Source organism: Mandrillus leucophaeus, unplaced genomic scaffold (genome assembly GCF_000951045.1).
Source record: "Mandrillus leucophaeus isolate KB7577 unplaced genomic scaffold, Mleu.le_1.0 Scaffold408, whole genome shotgun sequence".
Lineage (NCBI taxonomy): Eukaryota > Metazoa > Chordata > Mammalia > Primates > Cercopithecidae > Mandrillus > Mandrillus leucophaeus.
This window is the reverse complement of record NW_012104343.1, coordinates 370,071-394,802: the sequence shown is the minus strand read 5'-3', so window position 1 is coordinate 394,802 and position 24,732 is coordinate 370,071. Positions and strand designations below refer to the sequence as shown.

Genomic DNA, 24,732 nt, shown 5'->3' with positions numbered 1-24,732 from the left:
CACCATCAAAAAGTGGGCAAAGGATAGGAACAGACACTTCTCAAAAGAAGATGTTTATGCAGCCAACAGACATATGAAAAACTGTTCATCATCACTGGCCATCAGAGAAATGCAAATCAAAACCACAATGAGATACCATTTCATGCTAGTTAGAATGGCTATCACTAAAAAGTCAGGAAACAACATGCTGGAGAGGATGTGGAGAATTAGGAACGCTTTTACACTGTTTGTGGGAGTGTAAATTAGTTCAACCGTTGTGGAAGACAGTGTGGTGATTCCTCAAGGATCTAGAACTAGAATTACCATTTGACCCAGTGATCCCATTACTGGGTATATACCCAAAGGATTTTAAATCATGCTACTATAAAGACACATGCACATGTATGCTTATTGCAGCACTATTCACAATAGCAAAGACTTGGAACCAACCCAAATGTCCATCAATGATAGACTGGATTAAGAAAATGTGGCACATATACACCACAGAATACTATGCAGCCATAAAAAAGGATGAGTTCATGTCCTTTGCAGGGACATGGATGATGCTAGAAACCATCATTCTAAGCCAACTATCACAAGGACAGAAAACCAAACACTGCATGTTCTCACTTATAGGTGGGAACTGAACAATGAGGTCACTTGGACACGAGGCGGGGAACATCACACACTGGGGCCTGTTGGGGGGTGTGGGGTGGGGGCTGGGGAAGGGATAGCGTTAGGAGAAATACCTAATGTAAAAGACGAGTTGATGGGTGCAGCAAACCAACATGGCACATGTATACCTATGTAACAAACCTGCACGCTGGGTACATGTACCCTAGAACTTAAAGTATAATAATAATATTAATAAAAAGAAAGTATCAGTATAAAGAAGAAAGTTGAGAGAACAATGGAAGGATGAATGAAATCCACGTAGTGATGAGCAATTCCAATGAGAAATAACAAGGCAAGTAAGAACGCAGAGATGTGCAAAGTGCAGAGAAGTGCAAGGTAAGTTCCATTATAAGAAGTATAAGTAGGAAATAAAGCTAAGAAAGAGATCAACTGAAAGACACGAGTAAGATCAAGAGATATGTAAGACCCTGAAGGCCTCTCTCACTTTCTACAATATTCAAAACACATTTGTACAACAGGTACTAAACCAACTATATATGAAGTTTTTTCCAGGGTAGAGGCTGGTACATGTATAGATGATACTTTATTACGATGTACTGAAGGTGTCTGCCAATCTTCCACTACTATGTATGTATATATATAAAAGAAATATAAGTGAAAAGAAACAATCAGTATGTAAATAATTTAACTTCGAAATTTGAGTAGGTATTTATTTAAATGGGTTTTCATCGGCTGGGCGCAGTGGCTGGCCTGTCATCCCAGAACTTTGGGAGGCTGAGGCAGGTGGATCACTTGAGGTCAGGAGTTTGAGACCAGCCTGGCCAACATGCAAAACTCCATCTCTACTAAAATTTTTTCTTATACTAAAAATATAAAAATTAGCTGGGCATGGTGACAGGCACCTGTAATCCCAGCTACTCGGGAGGCTTAGGCAGGAGAATCACTTGAACCAGGGAGGCAGAGGTTGCAGTAGGCCAAGATCCCGCCATTGCACTTCAGCCTGGGCGACAAGAGCGAAATTCCGTATCACAAATAAATAAACAGTTTTTCATATATACCTCTGATATGAAAAGAGCCATCGTCACTTCTCTCTACCACAAGATGATCAATATGTACAGTTACAGGAGCTGGTTCAAGGGATATTGTACTACTCCGGGGACTATCATCCTACAGGAAAGAAAAATAACATTGCTATGTTACTTCAGTCGGTCATATTTTTAATGAGTTAAAGATAACACATGTATCTTTATATGTTTCAGCTGATACAGTGAGAAAACTGCCTGTTACATTTTGACATTTCCTAATTTCCAAAACAGATCTCTACATCATTTACCAAAAAAGACAAAATCATTTTAATAAATGCTGATAGAACTTATATTATAGAAAAGGCACATTCTTAGACATGAATGAAAGTTCAGATAGGCAAAAGGAACATGAAAATATAAAATTATTTATTAACATACTTTTAAATTTATTTTTGTGTTAGAAACTTGTATCTTCATTGGCATTACTGTTGCAACAGTTTCATCTTCCAAAAAATGTTGAATATTCATAAGAGAAGATGTAAGAAACTCAGTGCTGAAGTTTTCTATGTGGCACTGCAGAAATCCATTTTTTTCTGCAAGTAAAGAGTGTATTACAGCACCAGGACCACTTTCAAACCTCAGAGAAATCTCAGGAGAGGATTTGGAATGAATTACAGCTTTCTGATCGGAACCTAAGGAAAATGAACATACAAAAATGTTTGTAGCATTATTCAATAATATTACAATTATGTGCCATGTGGTACATTAAAATAATACTAGTTTTACTATTCACCCCTAGTTTAAGTGATATTCTATAGTACATATACAATATACGTACACACACTAATTTCAATATTTTAAGGCAACTTTCTACTACAATAATGTTGATTTTTCTGTATTTTCTGTTTTTTTGATAACAAGAAAAATATGTATGATAGAACTCAGGTGTGATACATGCCTCAGATACTTAGTGTGTGTTTGACTGTATACCTAAGTATACATTCAAATGTTGGCTGTGAACCAGAAATAAGTCAGACATTTAAAGTGACTCTTAAGCCATTTCTCAAGAAGTAACAAAGCCTGAGGTTTTGCACCTTCCTCATTAAATTGGGTCTTTAAATAACAGAAAAGTAAACAGAGAAGACCTCATTAAACTGTTTCTGTTAGAAGGCAAACCAAAAACTGAAATTAAGGGAAGAGAGAGAGACAGTGTGTGTATGTGTGAGTGTGTGTGTGTAAAATTACATTTACATGCCTGGACCCTATTCCCCCCCAAAAATTTATAGATTGCATAGACAGGTATAAACACATAGTTTAAAAACAAAGTTTAAAATTCCAATAATAAAATACCTAACTTAAAAAACGTAAGCTCCTAGTGAAACCACTGAAGTAAATTACTTGTAAACTCACACTCAGGGTAACTATTTTGCTTATTTATTTTATGTTACTTGGTTCCAAAATGAGTAAGAGGCAATATGCACATGGTATAATCTGATAAAAAATGAGGAGACAAGGAAAAAAGGAAGGATGGAAGGGAAAAGGGAAAGGTAGTTGTTAAGATTAATAACCCAAAATGCATTATTTAAATTCCTATACCAAAAGGTGGACCAAAAATGAGCTCCCTAGCAAAAAAGATAAAAATATGATAGTTTCACAACTCATATAACCTTTAAGATAAAAACAAACTCGTTCTGGAAAGGCAAAGCTGTTTCAGTTTCTGAGGTATGAAAGTTATTTATCCCATGGGTCCTCATAAGAAGACTGCTATATCAATTCATGATGGATTTTCAAAAATTCATAATGAGAAGGTATTTTATTTTTCTTCAGCATGAGTGTGACTAGTCTTAAACAGGTCAAATATATGCATATTTGTGAAAGGGGGAGATTTGCAAGAAATTAAAGATGTGTGTATTTATTTACACCAAGGATAGGTCTCCATTCACAATTCCAGGTAGAGAGTTGCTCTTGAAGCTTGTATTCCAGGTACAGAATTATACTTAATTAGTGTTATTACTACTTATGAACACTCCAGAAAATAATGCAAGAGTTCAAATGTAACTCCAAAGATTTAAATATTTCAAAATTCAAATATGTTTATTTTTTAAAATAGAAGGTAAAATAAACAGCCATAAATTGGTAATGGTTAGTGTTCTTTCCTATAGCAAGAAAAACAAGAGTGAGCTTGCTGAACAAGAGAACTTGCCAACAAACAACTTGATTAATGTGATTTTATTTTGCCTTTTTATCTGTCTAGATCTACACACATACACATTCTCATTCCATGGAGTAAAGCCAGGAATAATTTCAAACAAAATGAGTTTTTTGGAGATGAAATAAAACAAAACAAAAATTTTCTTTGTCAAAGTCACTCCTCCCTGCTACCTTTTATGCCACGGAACTATTACACTATGTCTTCCTATTGAAGCTCCACACACTGTAGAAAAAACCACAAACTATAAATAATAATTATTATAATAAGTAAATGCAATTTTCCTTGAATTCAATTATAGCCAAGATAGGATTGCTGGTGAGACATATATAAAAGTTAAAACATATTAAACCATTGTATATGAAAAGTAATTAACAAAAAAAAAAAAACCCTTACCAACTGGACGATTACAAAGGTAATGCCGAAGGCTGATATTGCCTAACTGGTCTGGTGTCACCTGGTTCACTTGAAGACAGATTTCTGTATCTTCCCCTCGGATGTCAATTTCCCCATTAACACCAGTAATTTTAAATACCACAACGGACATCTATTAATGATTGCATAAATAATATTAGTATGCCAAGCAGTTCAAAACAAAATTTAAGAAATAATATAGGAAACTACTGTTACCCTCTAAAAATACAATTATGACCTACCAGACCAAAAATATACTTGTGATCTACAGAAAACGGTTGTTACATTATAGTGAAAACCTTTCATTTATTATTAAATTAGGTCACAAGGATTGTAAAATGATTTTCATTAAAAGCTAGACAAAATATATTTTTCAAGTCTTTCACTACATCAGGAGGGCTTAAAAGAAACCATTAGCTTGGGCAACACAGTGAGACCCCATATCTACAAAAAAATTTAAAACAGCCAGGTGTGATGGTGTGCACCTGGTCCCAGCTACTAGGGAGGCTGGGGCAGGAAGATCACTTAAGCCCAGGAATTCAAGGCCGCAGTGGGCTATGGACACATCTCTGTACTCCAGCCTGGGCAACAGAGTGAGATCCTGTCTTTAAAAAAATTAAAATAAAAAACATAAAAGGCAAGACAGAAAAAAGAAAGAGCCTTCACTCCTCAATATGATAAAACAAATTTAGAAAAGTAAAATCAAAGGAAAAACAATTGATTGGGGGGAAGCATTTTCGAGAACAAAAGCTGCAAAATGAATTGCCCACCATCTAAGAATTCATGTTATATATGAGTGTCTCAAAATATATACATGTCAAATATGAAATAAAACTGGTGGCATTTATCTTCATAGAATCTCTCTGAAATTATCTGAAATATTTATTACCAGGTCATCATGATTTTCCTGAACACCCTCTGAATTTGTACTGATGGCATCTGGAGAAGTTTCACCATAATTTTGTAGGTTTGCACCAGTATTCACACTTTCTGCTGTGCCCCTGTAATTTGTAGTTGAGTTCTTTTTATTTCCTGAAATAATACAAAAGTAAATTAATAAATTAAAATCAGTTTTACACATCATCTAACACTGTATGTTTATTTAACAAAAAAGAACTATCCCTTCAACTGTTTCCTTTTTTTTTGAGACGTAGTCTGTCGCCCAGGCTAGAGTGCAGTGGCACCATCTCGGCTCACTGCAAGCTCCGCCTCCCGCGTTCACGCCATTCTCCTGCCTCAGCCTCCCGAGTAGCTGGGACTACAGGTGCCCGCCACCACCCCCGGCTAATTTTTTGTATTTTTAATAGAGACGGGGTTTCACCGTGTTTGCCAGGATGGTCTCGATCTCCTGACCTCGTGATCCACCCGCCTTGGCCTCCCAAAGTGCTGGGATTACAGGCGTGAGCCACCACGCCCAGCCCCTTCAACTCTTTCTCAAGCATTGCCTCCTTTAAAAAAATGGACCAAGAAAAATTAGATTGTAATTAGTTATCAAACAATGAATGTGCTATAATTCAATATTTCTCCAACTATCTGTGGTAAAAGACAATTTAAAAAAAAATTCAGTAGCCATTACAGATCAATACTTCTTAAAAATACCATAAAAATGAATAAAAAAATTAGGTAAGAAAACCTAAAGACATACAAAACATAAGTCTCAATTTATTATTATATTTACTACTCTGTAATCAGCTTCTAACGTAGTGCTTGGCAATGTGGTAGGTGCTCAACAAATTATTAAATAAATGGCCCAGGGAAGATACCTGTGAATACTCTTGTGGTATGAGGGGCTAATAAAGGCATTTCATAAGGGGTTCCTAACATCATCAGGGGTTAAGAGAACATCTGTGATAAAATAGTATTTCTGCTAAAGTGAACGAGCCTGGGTGCAGTGGCTCGTGCCTGTAATCCCAGCACTTTGGTGAGAGCATCACTTGAGCCCAGGAGTTCAAGACCAGCCTGGGCAACACAGCAAAACCCCATCTCTACCAAAAATACAAAAAATTAGCCAGACATAGCGGCACTTGCCTGTGGTCCCAGCTACTCAGGAGGCTAAGGCAGAGGACCACGTGAGCCCGGGAGGTAGAGATTGAGGTGAGCCAAGATCATACCACTGCACTGAACTCTAGCCTGGATGACAGAGTGAGACCCCATCTAAAAAAAAAAAAAAAAAAGATTCCCTTAAAATTTTTTTTTTTTTGAGACAGTGTCTCACTCTATTGGCCAGACTGGAGTGTAGTGGCACGATCTCAGCTCACTGCAACCTCCACCTGCCTCAGCCTCCCAAGTATCTGGGATTACAGGAACGCGCCACCATGCCTAGCTAATTTTTGTATTTTTAGTAAAGATGGGGTTTCACTATGTTAGCCAGGGTGGTCTTGAACTCCTGACCTCAAGTGATCTGCTTGCCTTGGCCTCCCACAGTGCTGGGATTACAGGCGTGTGCCACTGTGCCTGGCCCCCTTTAAAAAAAATTTTTTTTTAAATTTACATGGAAAAGAATAATTGCAAGGAGAGCAAAAAGACACTCCGAAAAACACTGAGTGGATAAAATAATGAGTGGGAAAAATAAAGCCAAGAGTTATCCTTAACAACTCTAATTAAAAGTAAAAATAATAAAATAAACAGAATGAAAAAGAGCATTCCAGAAACAGCTACAACAGACTAAGATGGAAAAGTTTATCACAGTAAGGAAAGTAAGAGAAAGACTGAAATAAACTATGATCCATCTGAAGTATAATGAGCACATGGGAAAACATCAGAAAAGGTAAGCTGGGGCCACATCACACAGAGGATTGTCAGTAATGTTAAGGATTTTAACTTAATGGCCTTAAAACAATTACAAGTTATCAGCAGTACAGTGGAAAATGACATGATCAAATCTGTGGGGTTTTTTTTCCCTCCTTTTTTTTTTTTTTTTTAAAGACAGAGTCTTGCTCTGTCGCCTAGGCTGGAGTTCAGTGGTGCGATCTCAGCTCACTGCAGCCTCTGCCTCCAGGGTTCAAGCGATTCTCCTGCCTCAGCCTCCTAAGTAGCTGGGACTACAGGTATGTGCCACTTTGTCTGGCTAATTTTTTGTAGTTTTAGTAGACACCGGTTCTCACCATGTTAGCCAGGATGGTCTCCATCTCCTGACTTTGTGATCCGCCCACCTTGGCCTCCCAAAATGCTGGGATTATAGGTGTGAACCACCATGCTTGGCCAAATTTGTGTTTTTTAAAAGAGTATTTTGCCTGGCCAGGAACAGTGGCTCACGCCTGAAATCCCAGCACTTTGGGAGGCCGCAGCGGGTGGATCACCTGAGGTCTGGAGTTCGAGACCAGCCTGGCCAACATGGTAAAACCCAGTCTTGACTAAAAATACAAAAATTAGCTGGGTGTGGTCGCACACACCTGTAATCCCAGCTATTCGGGAGGCTGAGGAGGCAGAAGAATCACTTGAACCCACGAGGCAGAGGTTGCAGTGAGCCGAAATCACACCACCACACTCCAACCTGGGCGATAGAGACTTGGTATAAAAAAATACATATATATTTTGGCTATAGAATAATGTATGAACTGCAAATGGATAAGAAGAGATGTGGAAAGACTAGTTAGGGACCAGAGGTAGCTATGTTGTTTATGTGTTCATAAATATGTACATACATTCACAAATATGTATACATGCACGCATACACATACATATCTTTTTGTATACACATACCTTTGTATGTATCTGACACACCCACACACATATAAAAAAATACATAGATAAAGGCCTGGAAGCATATATACCAAAAGTTGATGGTAGTTACTTCTGCAATGGGGAATGATATCAAGGAGACCATATTATCTGGTTTAAGGAAATGCCTAGAGTAAAAATTGAAGTTATCACCTTAGTATCACCCTTATTCTCCTTTTAAAATGAGAAAATATTCATATATTTCTTGTAAAATTAAAACAAAATACCAAGAGTCTCCTTCCAATAAAAATTAATGACCCTGACATAAAAATAAGTCACTGTTCAAAAGAACCAGGAATGTGTATCATTAAAATGTTATACACAAAGTCCACACTTTTTAAGATCCTAGTCTACTGTTGGAATCTATTCTAAGATAGTCATCAAAAATGCAGACAAAAATTTGTGAACAACAATATAATTATAGCACTTTTATAACTGATAAATTATAAACAATCTAAACATCCAACATCAGGGAAATCTTTAAAAGGCTATGGTACATTCTTATGATAATTTTATACAGGCTTAAAAATATTTTCAAAGGAGTTTACATATACAAATTCATAAAATAAATAACAGTTGATATATTGTGAATGTGAGAGAGACTTTTTGGTGATTTTACTCTCCAAATTATGGCTGTATTTTCCAAGTTTTCCACATTGAGTGGTAGTCACTTTTCCTTACTATTATTTGTTAGAAATAATAAAACCACTGATGCTTTCAGATTAAGTAGGGTGATCTGCCACAAGAACATTGTTTTTGAAGTATATTTTGATCAAAGGACAAAAAAATCCTCTGATAAGGTAGGATTTTAAACAATAAAGGGGGCACAGGGGAACTACAGCTATCTGTGAATCTTGAATAGATTTTCATGACACATATCAGTACCTCTTCTACATTTAAGTGATATGCTGGAAAGAAGATTGCTATAAATTATCAGACTTAGACTGAGAACTTTTGTTTATGTATGGTACACATTCCCCAAGTCTGGGGAGCTAGAATAGCTTAATGATTGGTTAAAAACTTGGGCTCATCAGTCAGAATAGCTGACAAATCTGCCTCTTACTACTTGCTGGCTACAACTTTTGGACAAGATATCTTATTTCTTTAAGCTTTAGTTTCTAAATCTATAGAAAAGTGATTAATAATAATAACCACCTTATATGATGGTCTTAAGGATTAAATAATGTGTTTTACAGCACTTGGCAGTATGACTAGGGGTGGTTCAATAAATGTTTGCTATTGTTGTTATTAAATATCATCTATCATGTAAGGTAAACTGACTAGTGTCTCCCACCAAGATAAAGTAAACTGGAATCTAGTAGACAGATTTTTCTCTGACTTGTGTAAAGGGTAAAATTTTTTAAGAAGACATGTTTGCGTCAGATAGAAGAGTTCAGACTTTGAAGTCTGACTAACTGAGTTCAAATGCTAAACTCTACCACTTACTAGTTGCATAACCTTGGGCAAGCTGCTTACCTCCCTAGGCTTTGTTTGCTTCACCTTTAAAATGAAGATAACAGTTCCTACCTCAATTTATTTGAAGATTAAATACATGTAAGATGCTTACGATAGTAACTGGTATAGTAAGTCCCTAGTAAATATTAGCTTAGAATAACAAACAAGAGGATGGGCATGGTAGCTCACACCTATAAACCCAGTACTTTGGGAGGCTGAGATGGCTGAGGCCAGGAATTCGAGACCTGCCTGGCCAGCATGGTGAAACCTTGTCTCCACTAAAAACACAAAAGTTAGCTAGGCGTGGTGGTGGATGCCTGTAGTCCCAGCTACTTGAGAGGCTGAGGCAGGAGAATCGCTTGAACCCAGGAGGCAGAGGTTGCAGTGAGCCAGTATCGTTACATTGCACTCCGGCCTGGGCAACAAGAAAAAAACTACATCTCAAAAAAAAAAAAAAAAAAAAGAATAGCAAGAATAACAAGAAAGACAATCCCAGCTCTGCGTACAATGTGACTATGGGAACACTACTTAAACTTCAGGAGCCTCAGTTTCCGTATCTGTAAAAGGATAAGAATAAGCACTTATACCTCATAGGGCTGAGGCAATTTGGTACATAGTAGACAATAGGCTCTAGAGCCAAAATACCTGAATTTAAACCACTAACTAGCTGTGTTACTTTGGATTCGTTATTTAACCTCTCTCTGAAGATAACAGTATACTATTGATAGAATTGTTGTGAGGTTTAAATTCATTAAAATATATACAAAGCATATAGAATGGTACCAACACAAAGTAAATGCTCAATAAATGTTAGCTTCTATTATTACAGAGTTGTAATTCAAATTAAAAGAAGTAAACTATTTAAGCACCTGCAACGGTATGAATGTGTCCCTTTGAAATTCATGTGTTGGCAAAGTGATAGTACTAAGAGGTAGGGCCTTTAACGGGTGATCAGCCCATGAGAGCTTGCCCCTACATGAATGGGATTAAGGCCCTTACAAAACAGGCTTCAGGTAGCTTCTCTTGACCTACAGAGGACTGCAAATTACAACCCTTACAATTTGATGAGGTTTGATCTTGGACTTCCCAGTCTCCAGAACACGTGAGAAATAAATTTCTGTTCTTTATAAATTACCCAGTCTGTGGTATTCTGTGATAGCAGAACAAAACAGACATTGCTTGGCAACAAATGGTAGCTACTATTATGGCACATTAGTAATACATATTATATTATTACTTATTACATACTTGTTATATTTATGTTACTAATTATCTAATCTAAGCTTTTCAACTAAATCAATGGGCTTATTTCCTTTCAAACAGAAAGTAATTCAGGCCAGGCATGGCAGCTCATGCCTGTAATCCCAGTATTTTGGGACGCTGAGGTGCATGGATCATTTGAGGTCAGGAGTTTGAGACCAGCCTGGCCAACATGACGAAACCCCATCCCTAGAAAAAGTATAAAAATTAGCCGAGCATGGTGGTGCATGCCTGCAATCCCAACTACACGGGAGGCTGAGGCAGGAGAACTGCTTGAACCCGAAGGCGAAGAATGCAGTAAGCTGAGATCACAATACTGCACTCCAGCCTGGGCGACAGAGTGAAGCTCCATCTCAAAAAAAAAAAAAAAAAAGAAAAGAAAAGAAAAAACAAAGTAATTCATATTTGCCTCTGGTCTCCTATGTTTTTGTGTCTGCAGCAACTACTTTCTGACTATGGCCCATACTTCTAATTCCTGTTTACAAACTCAATGCCTTAATGAAGGAGATGCAACAAACACCTTCTAATTCATTTCTAGCAGTCTTTACTAGGGCATTGGTTGTCTCTCAATAACATGGGAAAATCACGTAGTTCCACCATATACTATCATATACGTGAAAGAATCCTAATTTTGTAAATCAGTAGAATTCACCATACAAATTAAGTCCATCTAATCAAATTTCCAAATATAGGAGTCTCTGTAATACAGGCTGGTAGCCATGATATTGGCTGCTTTATGGTCTAAGTGACTGCATACATATAATTGCTGGATCTCAGCCATAGAGAGGCAGGAGTATCTGGTTAAAAGAAACAATGGAACAACCATTAGAGGAAAGTTAGGTACTCTTGCATAGTCCATGTATGTATAAATAAGTCTTTTTTGGGGGGCTATAATGAACAATTAGAATATATCTAAAAATAACTAAGTATTATTAATAATTAACAATTACTGAATAAAACTAAAAATATTCATTTGTTTTTAGTTATGCTCAACAACTTTAAAAAGCATGGGTACAGTTAACAATTATTGAATATAACTAAAAGCATCCCTTTTCTCCTAAGGTGTATGTATGTAATATGAATTCTTAAACCATATCATAACTTTACCTTTTTCCAAAAACATATGGCTGTCACTTCCATCACTTTCTAACAACTGTTCTTCCAATATCATGCTGTCAAGTGAAATGGTATCCAATGACATTTGTGAAGAGCTTCTTTTCATATTCTTATAAGAAACACAGAGAGGAGCCAGGTTGGGTGGGCAACGTTCCTTAGGCTTTCCACTGTTAACAAAATAATTAGAAAGTTAGTAGATATAGAGAAAAGAATTCTATCTAAAAAATACGTCTAAGAAAATTAAAATACGTATATAGCATCCATAGCTGAAATTATGCTTAAATATATAAGCTCAAAGTGTTTTCATATTTTGAAACACCTACTCTTTCACGTTAACAATGCCTTATTTTGTCATGAGCTTTCCTGCCTCAAAACAAAATACACTCACAGGCACACACACTCCACAAAATAAATTAATTTTTAAAAAGGCCAATAAAATGTTGTTACCTTAAAGATGACTGTGATTTAAGTGTTCTAACTGTGGGGGTCTCTTCTTTACTGATATCCAGGTTTTCAGAGAGTGAAGCTGCTTCCGGAAGCAAATCTTCGGCTTTAAAGATGGACTCTATGGTTTCATTTTCTTTACTAGTTAAACTGCTTGAAAGTATGTTTTGATTACCATCACTATCAAATGATAGCACATTTGAATCTTCTCTGTAGTTTAAGATACTACTTGAATCTGTATAAAATGAATCCTTTTTGTCACTTGTTTCTGATCCAATTTCTCCTGAGCCACTTTTGTAAACAAGTCCACTACTTTCATCTTCACTTATTTTCCCTAAATGTTTATCTGATAAATAGTCCATAAAAGAAATGCCTTTTTGCAGATTTGTATCACTAGCTGATTTAAAAAGCAAAGGATCTTTTAAAGGGACATGGCTAAGGTCAACACTCATAGATCTGTTGTCCGACATATGATTAACAGTTACACTTCTAATTCTATTTATATCCCTACTAATTTGTTTTCTTTTTGAAGACAAAAAATCCCCATTTTCTGTAGGCAAATAATCAGGTACCACTGGGCTCACACTTTCAGAAACAGGAGACTTAAGAGTATTTGCTTGATCCACTGGATGGAGCAAAAGAGCCAGTTCTGCACTTCTAAGTAAAATTCCAATACAAATGGATGTCTGACTAGCAGGACTGCCAGTTACAGCTTCTACATCTTTCCTTAAGTTCTCTGAAAGAAGAATAAGTGACTCATGCAGCAAAAGCAGGAGCAGATACTGGTAGTGATTAATCTGCATACTGACATGTTTATGAACATGAACTAGGACATGAATATCTGCTTCTGACGAGGAAGAGGAAAATCTAAAAAATGTATCTGATGAAGAAGGCTTCTGACCACCATTTGCCAAGGGCTCAGACTCTGTACTATAATACTCCTTCAACAGTTTCTTCCGCTTCAATCGGCCAGCCAGATCACTAGATTCACTTTGTGATGTGTTTAGAGATACTTGATTACAACTCTGCGGCTCTTTTTGTGACTCTGCATATCTTGTTGGTTGACAAATCCAAATGGAAAGAGGGAATGAGTCTACAAAACTTATTGGCCGTCCTTTTCCACTTTTCATCCCTTCATAATCTATCCAAAATTGAGAAAAGTACACAGCCCAAACATCCATGGCAGCAGAAGTTTTAAGAGTGTTTTTATTCAATTGGGGAGTAATATTTCCTTTATAAATTTCATGCATTTTCGTATCTTGTTCATGAGCATGCCTCTGGAAAATTGGATGTAGAAGATTAAAATTGTCACAAGATTTGGGGAAGCTGGTGTATGTTTTACTAAAAAAATCACAATCTTTAAAGTCTTGAAACAAAGCTTCTAGGTCAGAATGTCGACAGTTTGGACAGTGCCTGGTATTTGTGGCAATCATTTCAGAACTCTGAATAGAAATTGCATGTGGCTGATCTTGATGACATTCAGATTTCATTTCAGAAGGAATGACAAACTAGAAGAGAAGAAAAATTAATCTCATCCAACTGTCAAATCCATACATCTTAAAGATAAAAGAACATGACTTAGCTCAGAAATTCTTTTTCTTGACCTTTCCCCCCAAAATACTACTTTCCTATTAAGACATAAAACACTAACTCTTCCCCTCAAATCTTATTAAATTGAGTAAAGGGGACTTACATGACCACTAAGAAGAGAATCTTTTAAAAAACAATAACATGAATTAATAATGAATGTAACATATATATATGCACAAAATAAATTGCAAAATAAAAAGAACAAAATTGAATTAAATCATTACTACTACTTGTTTGTACGATACCTTTAACATTAAGCCATCAACTCGAACATCAACATGCTCGTCAGATTTTGAGTTGTCATTCAACTTGTACACAGCCATGAACTGATTAAGACTCTGTTTTAAATCCAACAGAAATTGATTTAACCATAGAATGCTTCTTTCATCCACAGTAAACTGTAGTGCATTCAGCTGGCTATAGAGGTTGGGAGATGGAACTGTGGAGAAAAGATTTTTTTAAAAAAATTTTAATTGTATGTTTCTAAATCTTCCCTGAGAACAAAAAATACATGTTTAGTCAGTTTTATTCTTTCTTAAAACAAATTTGAGGTGTTATTTACAAAATCAAAGTGATACATGTGAATAACAAACACATTTAGATAGACAAAAAAAATTTCCCATGCCTAACTGAAAAAAAGTTTTAATATTTTAAAATATCTATAACATATAAATATACAAAACACATGAATATTTTGAATATATAAATTAATCTAAAACTAACTGCATAAAACAGGAAGTACTGTTTCAATTTCTTTCCTAAGGTTGTATTCACCAAGAACTCGTAAAAACATTACCTTCTTGATGAAGTATCACATCAAAGTGGTCCTCGATCATGTATTTCTGTAGACTTTACAACCTGAATCTTAATCTAAATCCTCTAAAATGAGAGAGCTAAGTCTAATGACCAATTTTTTATGCAAGTGCTATGCTAGCAGGTTCTCCTTGAAAGGAGGGACCACGCATAAATTTATTCCCCACTTTTAATCAAGGCCTGTAATAGTGCTTGGAGCAATGTGAAAACCAAGTATCTCCTCAACAATAAAATGAATTCACTCTTTTTCATAGCTCTCCCAAAATAAACTAATATTTACAATTAGAGGGTACATCGCTTCCTGAAATACACATATTTTTCTACCATACCAGTCATTTTGTTTTCAGAGCACCTTGATGAAGATCTTTTATTCTAAAAATTCAGACATATTTATTCCTACCAAAGCTAAAGTTATGCATATCTAGAGCATTTAGACTAAATTTAAGAAAAATAAATCTAAGGTGTGAGACACCAGTGGAGAGGGAACACTGTAACAATGTCCTGAATATGGTTTACTTGCTTATATTATTCATTTATTCATTCACTTTCCTTTAAGATCCACTAAATGTCAACTACATTGTCTGTCTTACCCTAAGCACAAAGAACACCAAAAGAAATAGGGCATGGTCCTTTTTCCTTAAAAGGTCATAGTTTATTACATGAGACAGATACAAACAGAGAAAAATTACAATTTAAGTCTATCAGAGACATGCAATTGTGAAGTGTAGGTGCTTGCCTTTGAGAATAGAAATAAATTGAGTGCTGCAGAGACTGCATCACACTCTGAAAGGAAAGGAAGGAGAGGGAATATCTCAACGTACATTGATTGATGATGGCAGCCACAGAGTAGACTAGGGAGCAAATGTTGCCCAAGAGCTAGAGCACAGAAAGAAGCCTGAGAGCAGATGTGGGACTGAAAAAGGAACCCAGGACACTAAGCACTAGAAAGATCTATATGCGGTTTCCAACAGAAGTCTACTTATAAAATAGATTACTATGTAGTTAATAATACTTAAAAGCAGCTTGTAGAAACATTGAATATTCTGATATCACTAAAGAAAAGAAGCAGGGTGCAAATTAAATATGTAAAAGAAATACATGCATTAAAAAACAAGACTAACAACGCTATATTTATTGCTATGGGTTGAACTGTGTCCCTCCAAAATGCATTTACTGAAGTTCTATCTCCCTGTAGCTCAGAATCTATTTGGAGCTAAAGCCTTTAAAGAGACAATTATGGTAAAATGAGTTCACTGGGTGGGCCCTAGTCCATTGTGACTCATATCCTTATAAAAGCAGAACAGGAGGGACAAACACACATACACAGAGGGAAGACCATGTGAAAACATAGGCAGAAGATGACCATCTATAAGGAGAGCAGTCTCAGAAGAAACAATCCTGCTGAAGTCTTCATCTTGGACCTCTAGCCTCAGAACTGTGAGACAATAAATTTCTGTTAAGTCACCTAGTCTGTGGTGTTTGTTATAGCAGCCCTAACAAATGAATATACTTACATTTGAGTAGATGTCTCCAAACCGCAAGCTTACAAGCATTGTTTTTTTTGGCTTTTTCTTCTTTATTGTTAAAATATAATGCATATGTTACTTTTACAATGGTAAAAGGAAAGTTAAGAGATTATAAAAGTTGGAACATTTAGTACTGTTCAAAACAGAGATAATGAGGAATGAAAATTAACTCATCTATATGAGGGTTCAACATACTATATTCTCTACTTTTGTTTATTTTTGAAAATTTCTCTAAGAAAAAATTAAATTAAAAAATAGTTAAACATAATCTAGAAATTCCACTACCAGGTATCTACGGGGGTCAAGTTTAACACGCAAAGAAGGAATTTTGTTAATTTTTTTCAGAAAAAAAAAAGTACAGATTATAGAATGAAATTATAATTCCTTTGGTACCTGCTAACAAAACTTGTATAAACAAGCCTAGATGGCTGGGAGTGTTGGCTCATGTCTGTAATCCCAGCGCTTTGGGAGGCCAAAGCGGGAGGATGGCTTGAGCCCACGAGTTTGAGACTAGCCCAGGCAACAGAGTGAGATCTTGTACCTATAAAAAATTTAAAATTAGCTGGACATGATGGCTCATGCCTATAATCCTAGCTATTAGCGAGGCTAAGATGGGAAGATCACTCGAGTCCAGGAGTTTGAGGCAGCAGTGAACCATCATTGTGCCACAGTACTCCAGCCTAGGCACAGAGTGAGGCTGTCTCAAAAAAAAAGAAAAGAGTATCTAAAAAAAAAAAACAGCTTAGAAGTCATAAATACTGGAAACTACTCTTAACTCTGAAGAAAAATTACTTGTTTAGGGACAAAGTGGCAGGCAGGAGGCTGGACTAGTTTGCAGCTCCAACTTGTACGGACATAGCAGTGTGTAGAGGCTCACATAGTGAAGTTTTGTTCCAGAACGACTACAGGAATAAATCAGGAAAACTGAGAGGACCCATACACCCTCTGAAGGACAGATTGCTCCGTAGGACCCGAGAGACAACCCAAATATTGGACTGGTACTCATGGCTGAGCCACAGATGGTTCACATCACAGGACTCTGCAGACAACCCCCAGTACCAGCCCACAGCCTGGTAGACTTGCTGGGTGTCTAGATCTAGAAGAGAGGTAACAATCACTATAGCTTGGCTCTCAGAATCCACACCCATAGGAAAAAAGGGAGAATACCGGCCAGGTGCAGTAGCTCACGCCTGTAATCCCAGCACTTTGGGAGGCCAAGGCGGGCAGATCACCTGAGGTCAGGAGTTCAAGACCAGCCTGATCAACATAGAGAAACCCCGTCTCTACTAAAAATACAAAATTAGCCGGGTGTGGTGACGCACGCCTGTGATCCCCGCTACTCGGGAGGCTAAGGCGGGAGAATCGCTTGAGCCCAGGACGCGAAGATTGCGGTGAGCCTAGGTCATGCCATTGCACTGCAGCCTGGGCAACAAGAGTGAAACTCTGTCTCAAAAAAAAAAAAAAAAGGGATAATGCCACTTCAAGGGAACATGTCATGGGACAAAAGAGTCTGAACAACAGCCTTCAGTCCCAGACACTACCTCTGAGAGAGCCTACCCAAATAAGAAAGAACCAGAAAAACAACTCTGTTAATATGATAACAAAAGGTTCTTTAACACCTCCAAAAAAATCACACTAGCTCACCAGCAATGGACCCAAACCAAGAAGAAATCCCTGATTTACCTGAGAAAGAATTCTAGGCTAATCAGGGAGGCACCAGAGAAAGGCGAAGCCCAGTGTAAGGAAATCCAAAAAATGATACAAGAAGTGAAAGAAATATTCAAGGAAATAGATAGCATAAATAAAAATCAATCAAAACTTCAGGAATAAACAGACACACTCATAGAAATGTAAAATGCTCTAGAAAGTCTCAGCAATAGAACTGAATAAGTAGAAGAAAGAAATTCAGAGCTCAAAGACAAGGTCTTTGAATTAACCCAGTCCAATAAAGACAAAGAAAAAAAGAATAAGAAAATATTAACAAAGTTTCCAAGATGTCTGGGATTATGTTAAACGACCAAACCTAAGAATAATTGGTGTTCCTAAGTAGGAAGAGAAATCTAAAAGTTTGGAAAACATACTTGGGGGAATAATTGAGGAAAACTTCCCTGACCTTGCTACAGACTTAGACATCCAAATACAAGAAGCACAAAGAACACCTGGGAAATTCATCGCAAAAGATGATTGCCTAGGCTCACTGTCATCGGGTTATCTAAAGTTAAGACAAAGGAAAGAATCTTAAGAGCTGTGGGACAGAAGCACCAGGTAACCTATAGAGGAAAATCTATCAGATTAACAGCAGATTTCTCAGCAGAAAATCTAGAAGCTAGAAGGGATTCTGGCCCTATCTTCAGCTTCCTCAAACAAAACAATTATCAGTCAAGAATTTTATATCTAGTGAAACTAAGCTTCACATACGAAGTAAAAATACAGTGTTTTTCAGACAAACAAATGCTGAGAGAATTCACCACTAGCAAGTCACCACTACCAGAACTAAGAACTGCTCAAAGGAGCTCCAAATCTTGAAACAAATCCTAGAAACACAACAGAATCTCTTTAAAGCATAAATCTCAGAGGATCTATAAAACAAAAATACAATTTAAAAAAAAAAAGGCATACAGGCAACAAACAGCATGATGAATGGAATGGTACCTCATGTCTCAATACTAACACTAAATGTAAATGGCCTAAATGTTCCACTTAAAAGATACAGAACTGCAGAATAGATAAGAATTCACCTGTTGTGGGAAGTCAGGGACCCCGAACGGAGGTACCGGCTGGAGCCACAGCAGAGGAACATAAATTGTGAAGATTTCATGGACATTTATCACTTCCCTAATAACACTCTTATAGCCTGTCTTACTTTAATCTCTTACTCCTGTTATCTTCATAGTAAGCTGAGGATATATGTCACCTCAGGTCCACTGTGATGAATGCATTAACTGTATAAATTGATTGTAAAATGTGTGTTTGAACAATACGAAATCAGTGCACCTTGAAAAAACCCAGAATAACAGTGATTTTCAAGGAAAAAGGGAAGACAACCATAAGGTCTGACTGCCTGCAGGGTTGGGCAGAATACAGCTATATTTTTCTTCTTGCAGAGAGCCTATAAACAGACGTGCAAGTAGGGAAGATATCACTAAATTCTTTTCCTAGCAAGGAATATTAATAATTAAGACCCTGGGAAAGGAATTGCATTCCTGGGGGAAGGTCTATAAACGGCTGCCCTGCGAGTGTCTGTCTTATGCAGTTGAGATAACAACTGAAACACACCCTGGTATCCTGCAGTACCCTCAGGCTTATTAGGGTGGGGAAAAAACTGCTCCCTGGTAAATTTGAGGTCAGATCAGTTCTCTGCTCTTGAACCCTGCTTTCTGTTGTTTAAGATGTTTATCAAGACAATGAGTGCACAGCTGAACATAGACCCTTATCAGGAGTTTTTTATTTTGACCTTTGCCTTGTGATCTTTGCTTTGCTCTTTGCCTTGTGATCTTTATTGGCCTCAGAAGCATGTGATCTTTGTTCTCCTTTCTGCCTTTTGAAGCATGTGATCTTTGTGACCTACTCCCTGTTCGTACACCCTCTCCCCTTTTGAAGTCCTTAATAAAAACCTGCTGGTTTTGTGGCTCAGGTGGGCATCACGGTCCTACTGCTATGTGACGTCACCCTGGCAGTCCAGCTATAAAATTCCTCTCTTTGTACTCTTTCTCTTTATTTCTCAGATCGGCCAACACTTAGGGAAAATAGAAAGAACATACATTGAAATTTTGGGGGTGGATTCCCCCGATATTCACCAACCATCTGCTGCCTTCAAGAGACTCACCTAACAAATAAGGACTCACACAAACTTAAGGTAAAGGGGTGGAAAAAGACATTTCATGCAAATAGACATCAAAAGCAAGCAGGAGTAGCTATTCTTATAACAGACAAACCTTAAAGCAACAGCAGTTAAAAAAGACAAAGAGGGACATTATACAAGGATAAAAGGCCTTGTCCAACAGGACACTATCACAATCCTAACATATATGCATCTAACACTGGAATTCCCAAATTTACAAAACAATTACTAATAGGCCTAAGAAATGAGATAGATGGCAACACAATAATAGTGGGGGATTTCAATACTCAACTGACAGCACTAGACAGGTCATCAAGACAGAAAGTCAACAAAGAAACAATGGATTTCAACTATACTCTGACTGGGCACAGTGGCTCATGCCTGTAATCCCAGCACTTTGGGAGGCTGAGGCAGGCGGATCATGAGGTCAGGAAATCGAGACCATCCTGGCTAACACAGTGAAACCCCATCTCTACTTAAAAAAAAAATACAAAAACTTAGCCAGGCATAGTGGCGGGTGCCTGTAGTCCCAGCTACTCTGGAGGCTGAGGCAGGAGAATGGCGTGAACTCGGGAGGCAGAGTTTGCAGTGAGCCGAGATCATGCCACTGCACTCCAGCCTGGGCAACAAAGCAAGACTCCATCTCAAAAACAAAACAAAACAAAACTAAACTAAACTAAACTAAACTATACCCTGAAACAAATGGACTTAACAGATATTTACAGAACATTCCATCCAACAACTGCAGAATATACATTCTATTCAACAGACTTTCGCCAAGAGATAGGCCATATGATAGGCCACAAAAAGAGCCTCAATAAATTTAAGAAAGTTGAAATTATATCAAGCACTCTCTCAGATCACAATGGAATAAAAGTGGAAATCTACTTCAAAGGAACCTTCAAAACCATGCAAATACCTGGAAATTAAATAACCTGCTCCTGAATGATCACTGGGTCAAAAATGAAATCAAGATGGAAATTAAAAAATTCTTCGAATTGAACAATAGTGACACAACCTATCAAAACCTTTGGGACACAGCAAAGGTGGCGCTGAGAGGAAAGTTTATAGTTCTAAATGCCTACATTAAAAAGTCTGAAACAGCACAAACAGATAATCTAAGGTCACACCTTAAGGAACTAGAGAAACAAGAACAAACCAAACCCAAACCCAGCAGAAGAAAGGCAATGACCAAGATCAGAGCAGAACTAAATGAAATTGAAGCAAACAAAAACAATACAAAAGACAAATTAAACAAAAAGCTGGTTCTTTGAAAAGATAAATAAAATTGATAGACCACTGGCAAGATTAACCAAGAAGAGAGAAAATCCAAATAAGCTCAGTAAGAAACAAAATGGGAGATATTACAACTGACACCACAGAAATACAAAAGGTCATTCAACGCAACTATGAACACCTTTACGTGCACATACTAGGAAACCTAGAAGAGATGGAAGAATTCCTGGAAAAATACAACCCTCCTAGCTTATATCAGGGAGAATTAGATAGTCTGAACAGACCAATAACAAGCAGCCAAACTGAAATAATTTAAAAATTACCAACAAAAAAAAGTCCAGGACCAGATGGATTCACAGTAGAATTCTACCAGACATTCAAAGAATTGGTACCAATCCTACTGACACTATTCCACAAAGATAGAGAAAGAGGGAACCCTCCCTAAATCATTCTATGAAGCCAGTATTGCCCTAATACCAAAACCAGGAAAGGGCATAACCAAAAAAGAAAGCAGACCAATATGCTTGATGAACATTGATGCTAAAATCCTTAACAAAATACTAGCTTACCGAATCCAACAATATATCAAAAAGATAATCCACCATGATCAAGTGGGTTTCATACCAGGGATGCATACCAGAGATGGTTTAACATACGCAAGTCAATAAATGTGATACACCAAAGAAACAGTATTAAAAACAAAAATCACATGATCATTTCTATAGATGCAGAAAAAGCATTCGACAAAATCCAGCAACGCTTTATGATTAAAACTCTCAGTAAAAACAGCACACATGGGACATACCTCAACATAATAAAAGCCATCTCTGACAAACGCACAGCCAACGTAATACTAAATGGGGAAAAGTTGAAAGCATTCCCTCTGAGAACTGGAACAAGACAAGGATGCCAACTCTCACCACTCCTCTTCAACACAGTACTAGAAGTCCTGGGCAGACCAATCAGACAAGAGAAGGAAATAAAGGGCATCCAAATAGGTAAAGAGGAAGTCAAACTGTCACTGTTTGCTGATGATATGATTATTTACCTAAAAAACCCTACTGAAGACTCCTCCAGAAAGTTCCTAGAACTGATAAAAGAATTCAGCAAAGTTTCCAGATACAAAATTAATGTACACAAATCAGTAGCTCTTCTATACACCAACAATGATTAAGCTGAGAATCAAATCAAGAACTCAACCCCTTTACAACAGCGAAAAAAATAATAATAAAAAAATTAAAAAATAGTTAGGAATATACCTAACCAAGAAGGTGAAAGACCTCTACAAGGAAAACTGCAAAACACTGCTGAAAGAAATCATAGATGACACAAACACACGAAAACACATCCCATGCTCATGGATGGGTGGAATCAATATTGGGAAAATGGCCATACTGCCAAAAGCAATCTACAAATTCAATGCAATTCCCATCCATATACCACCATCATTCTTCACAGAACTGGAAAAAACAATTCAAAAATTCATATGGGACCAAAAAAGAGCCCACATGGCCAAAGCAAGACTAAGAAAAAAGAACAAAACTGGAGGCATCATATTACCTGATTTCAAACTATACTGTAAGGCCATAGTCACCAGAACAGCATGGTACTGGTATAAAAATAGGCACATAGAACAATGGAACAGAATAGAGAATCCAGAAGTAAACCCAAATACTTACAGCTAACTGTTCTTCAACAAGGCAAATAAAAACATAAAGTGGGGAAAGGTCACACTTTTCAACAAATGGTGCTGGGATAATTGGTTAGCCATATGTGGGAGAATGAAACTAGATCCTCATCTATCACTTTATACAAAAATCAACTCAAGATGGATTAAGGACTTAAATCTAAGCCCTGAAACTATAAAAATTCTAGAAGACAACATTGGAAACACTCTTCTACACATTGGCTTACACAAGGATTTCATGACCAAGAACCTAAAAGGAAATGTAATAAATAAACAAAGATAAATTGCTGAGACTTAATCAAGGAGCTCTGCACAGCAAAAGGAACAGTTAGTAGAGTAAACAGACAACCCACAAAGTGGGAAAAACTCTACACGATCTATATACATCTGACAATGGACTAATAACCAGAAGCTACAATGAACTCAAATCAACAAGAAAAAAACAAACAATCCCACCAAAAAGGGATTGATGGTTGAGACAATGAGTATATAGTTCTCAAAAGAACATATATAAGTGGCCAACAAACAGAAAAAAAAAATGCTCAACATCACTAATGATCAGGGAAATTCAAATCAAAACCACGATGTGATACCACCATTCTCACTGCAAGAAAAGCCATAATCAAAAAATAGTAGATGTTGGCACTGATGTGGTGAACAGAGAATACTTCTACACTGCTGGTGGGAATATAAACTAGTACAACCACTATGGAAAACAGTGTGGAGATTCCTTAAAGAGCTAAAAGTAGGCAGAGCGTGGTGGCTCATGTCTGTCATCTCAGCACTTTAGGAGGCCGAGGCAGGCGGATCACAAGATCAGGAGTTCAAAACCAGCCTGGCCAACACGGTGAAACCCCATCTCTAAAAATACAAAAATTAGCTGGGTGCAGTGGCGCTACTCAGGAGGCTGAGGGAAAATTGCTTGAACCCGGGAAGCAGAGGTTGCAGTGAGCCCAGATCACGCCGCTGCACTCCAGCCTGGGTGACAGAATAAGACTCCATCTCAAAAAAAAAAAAAAGGCACTAAAAGTAAGACTACCATTTGATCCAGCGATCCCACTACTGGGTATCTGCCCAGAGGAAAAGAAGTCATTGTATGAAAAAGATACTTGCACACACGTTTATAGCAGCAAAATTCACAATTACAAAACGTGGAACCAACCCAAATGCCCAGCAATCAATGAGTGGATAAAGAAACTGTGGGGGGTGGGTGTGTGTGTGTATATATAACAGAATACTACTCAGCCATAAAAAGGAATGAATTAATGGCATTTGCATCAACCTGGATGAGACTGGAGACTATTAGCCTAAGTAGTAATAGTAACTACTTTTAGTAGTTACTCAGGAATGAGTAACTCAGGAATGAAAAGCCAAACATCATATGTTCTTCCTCATAACTGGAAGCTAAGCTATGAGGATGCAAAAGCATAAGAATGATACAATGGACTTTGAGGACTTGGGGGGAGGGGTGGGAAGGGGGTGAGGGATAAAAGACTACAAACAAGGTATACTGCTCTGGTGATGGGTGCAGCAAAATCTTACAAATCACCACTAAACAACTTATTCATGTAACAAAACACCACCTGTTCCCCAATAACTTACGGAAATAAAAAAAATTTTTTTTTTTTTTTTTTGAGACGGAGTCTCGCTCTGCCGCCCAGGCTGGAGTGCAGTGGCCCAATCTCAGCTCACTGCAAGCTCCGCCTCCCGGGTTCACGCCATTCTCCTGCCTCAGCCTCCCAAGTAGCTGGGACTACAGGCGCCCGCCACCGCGCCCGGCT

The 24,732-nt window shown here is 37.4% G+C and overlaps 1 protein-coding gene across 2 annotated transcripts in view; it reads right to left on the bottom strand.

Annotated features, from left to right (window-relative positions):
- The window catches only part of UHRF1BP1L (UHRF1 binding protein 1-like), a 96,790-nt gene that overhangs the window by 8,854 nt on the left and 63,204 nt on the right, over nucleotides 1-24,732 (bottom strand). For both annotated transcript variants that reach the window (XM_011992221.1, XM_011992220.1), the window contains 7 exons: nucleotides 14,094-14,287; nucleotides 12,262-13,766; nucleotides 11,806-11,981; nucleotides 5,153-5,295; nucleotides 4,246-4,396; nucleotides 2,079-2,332; nucleotides 1,674-1,782 (listed from right to left, as the gene is read on the bottom strand). In XM_011992221.1, the coding sequence (XP_011847611.1) occupies nucleotides 1,674-1,782; nucleotides 2,079-2,332; nucleotides 4,246-4,396; nucleotides 5,153-5,295; nucleotides 11,806-11,981; nucleotides 12,262-13,766; nucleotides 14,094-14,287 (2,532 nt within the window). The remainder of the gene's footprint in view (nucleotides 1-1,673; nucleotides 1,783-2,078; nucleotides 2,333-4,245; nucleotides 4,397-5,152; nucleotides 5,296-11,805; nucleotides 11,982-12,261; nucleotides 13,767-14,093; nucleotides 14,288-24,732) is intronic.